Here is a 1756-nt window from a genome sequence, read left to right on the forward strand (position 1 = left end):
TTTTTTTTTTTTTTAAAAAGGTTAAAGCTACTTCGAGTGTGACTCGGGATTACCGCTATTTGCAGGTAAAATCCACCCCAAATCACACTCGGGAATACCGCTAGGGGGGTTAAAAGTACACGATGCTTGTGCCATACACCATCTCTTTCCTCCATTGTTTCTCCCACTCCAATGTGATAGGAAGCTTTGGAACAGTGTCAGAACAATGTTCAGAAGCTTAATTAAGAAATAAAATAATACAGGTTTAACGACTATATTGTTACAATATATTTACTCTTTTTTTATGCATAATGTTTTCTGCTGTGTTCTCAAAACAACCCATGGGGCTCTAGGAATCCTTTTTCATCCACTAGATGCTTATAGCTTTGCAGTTGATGAGTTTATTTTTAATATGGTAGATGTTGGGTTATTTTATTTTTTCTCTCAAATTTCTTTTATGGTGATAAATCTGATATTTTAGTATGATGATTTGATATGTTTCAATCTCTTTGTATTTCAGTACACCGGCAACTCTAGAACAAAATTTTGTTGTGTGTGATCTCCCACAAAAGATAAACCTTCTGTTTTCATTTGTACGTAATCACCTGAAAAAAAAGAGCATTGTCTTCTTCTCCAGCTGTAAACAGGTATGTGTAAATTTGGCTCCAAGGGACATGTTTGTTGCTACTTATAAGGGTTAATTATTAGGATTTGTACCCTGAAATTGGTTTGTACACCAGTTTCTGAGTTGTGTCTCTTAACAAAAACCTAGGCTATTGTACCTTGCGTGGTAAAGGGCAGGGCTTTCTCGGCTCAGCTTAGAGTGGAGAATGTGGGGCAAATATTACTACCTTTTCTTTATGCATCCAGCAGCCAAAATAATGGTCCAAAATACTGTTTTAATAAAATAAACATTTTTAGAGCACACTGTTGTTCAGCAGGAGAGAAGTGCTTAGAAGAGAAGAACATAGGTATGTGACCAGCCTGTACTCCAATCATGAAGTGTTATGCAGAGAGCACTTTAAAAGACAATGCAGGTATCACATGTTAACTTACATTTTTGAATTATTGATAAAACAAAGAGCACAATGTGCAGTAAACACAGGTGTGTCAAGTGGATCTGCTAACCATGTCTAATCTCCATCATTTTTTTTTCTGCCAGGTCCAGTACTTGTTCCGTGCATTCTGCAGGCTGCGGCCTGGTATTCCCATCTTGGCCTTACATGGTAAACAGCAGCAAATGAAGAGAATGGAGGTCTATAATGACTTTGTGAAGAAACAATCAGCCGTATTGTTTGCTACAGACATTGCAGCCAGAGGATTAGGTATGTGATGATAGGTTCATTACCCCAGTATAGTGTTCTTTCTGCTTTGCTTTGTGTAGGTATGTAATATTGAGTGTGCTTTGCATAATGTATATTTACTGTAAACTAATCAAGACATGACAATACTGTTTTGTAGCCTCATATGACCTCTCGATGAGGCCAACGATGTATATGTTCTTTAACAAATAGCTGTGGTTATGCAGTCTGTTGCCATTCTCTGGGAATGCCACTCCAAGGTCCTTTGCTGACAAATGTACACTGAAGTGTGTGCTGCTTGAAAAGTTGCATGCATTGTTTAATGCATTAGACATCTTAAAAAAAGTGTCACTGCCTTCATTGTAACACTTTTTTAGGATGAATGGGCTTTATGAGGAATGCTTCTTTTTCTTATACAGAACTGTAACATCCTTCTCTCTGGTATTCCGCTAACCTGACTCTCCTCTACAATCTAT

The 1756-nt window shown here is 37.5% G+C and overlaps 1 protein-coding gene across 1 annotated transcript in view; it reads left to right on the forward strand.

Annotated features, from left to right (window-relative positions):
• Window positions 1-1304, forward strand: part of LOC140321065 (probable ATP-dependent RNA helicase DDX10) — a gene marked incomplete at its 3' end in the record, with an annotated part of 11941 nt that extends 10637 nt beyond the window's left edge. Inside the window, 2 exon segments of the mRNA XM_072397950.1 lie at window positions 500-626; window positions 1142-1304. Coding sequence (XP_072254051.1) covers window positions 500-626; window positions 1142-1304 — 290 coding nt within the window.
• Between the last annotated feature and the right edge of the window lie 452 nt (window positions 1305-1756).

Source organism: Pyxicephalus adspersus, unplaced genomic scaffold (assembly GCF_032062135.1).
Source record: "Pyxicephalus adspersus unplaced genomic scaffold, UCB_Pads_2.0 Sca532, whole genome shotgun sequence".
Lineage (NCBI taxonomy): Eukaryota > Metazoa > Chordata > Amphibia > Anura > Pyxicephalidae > Pyxicephalus > Pyxicephalus adspersus.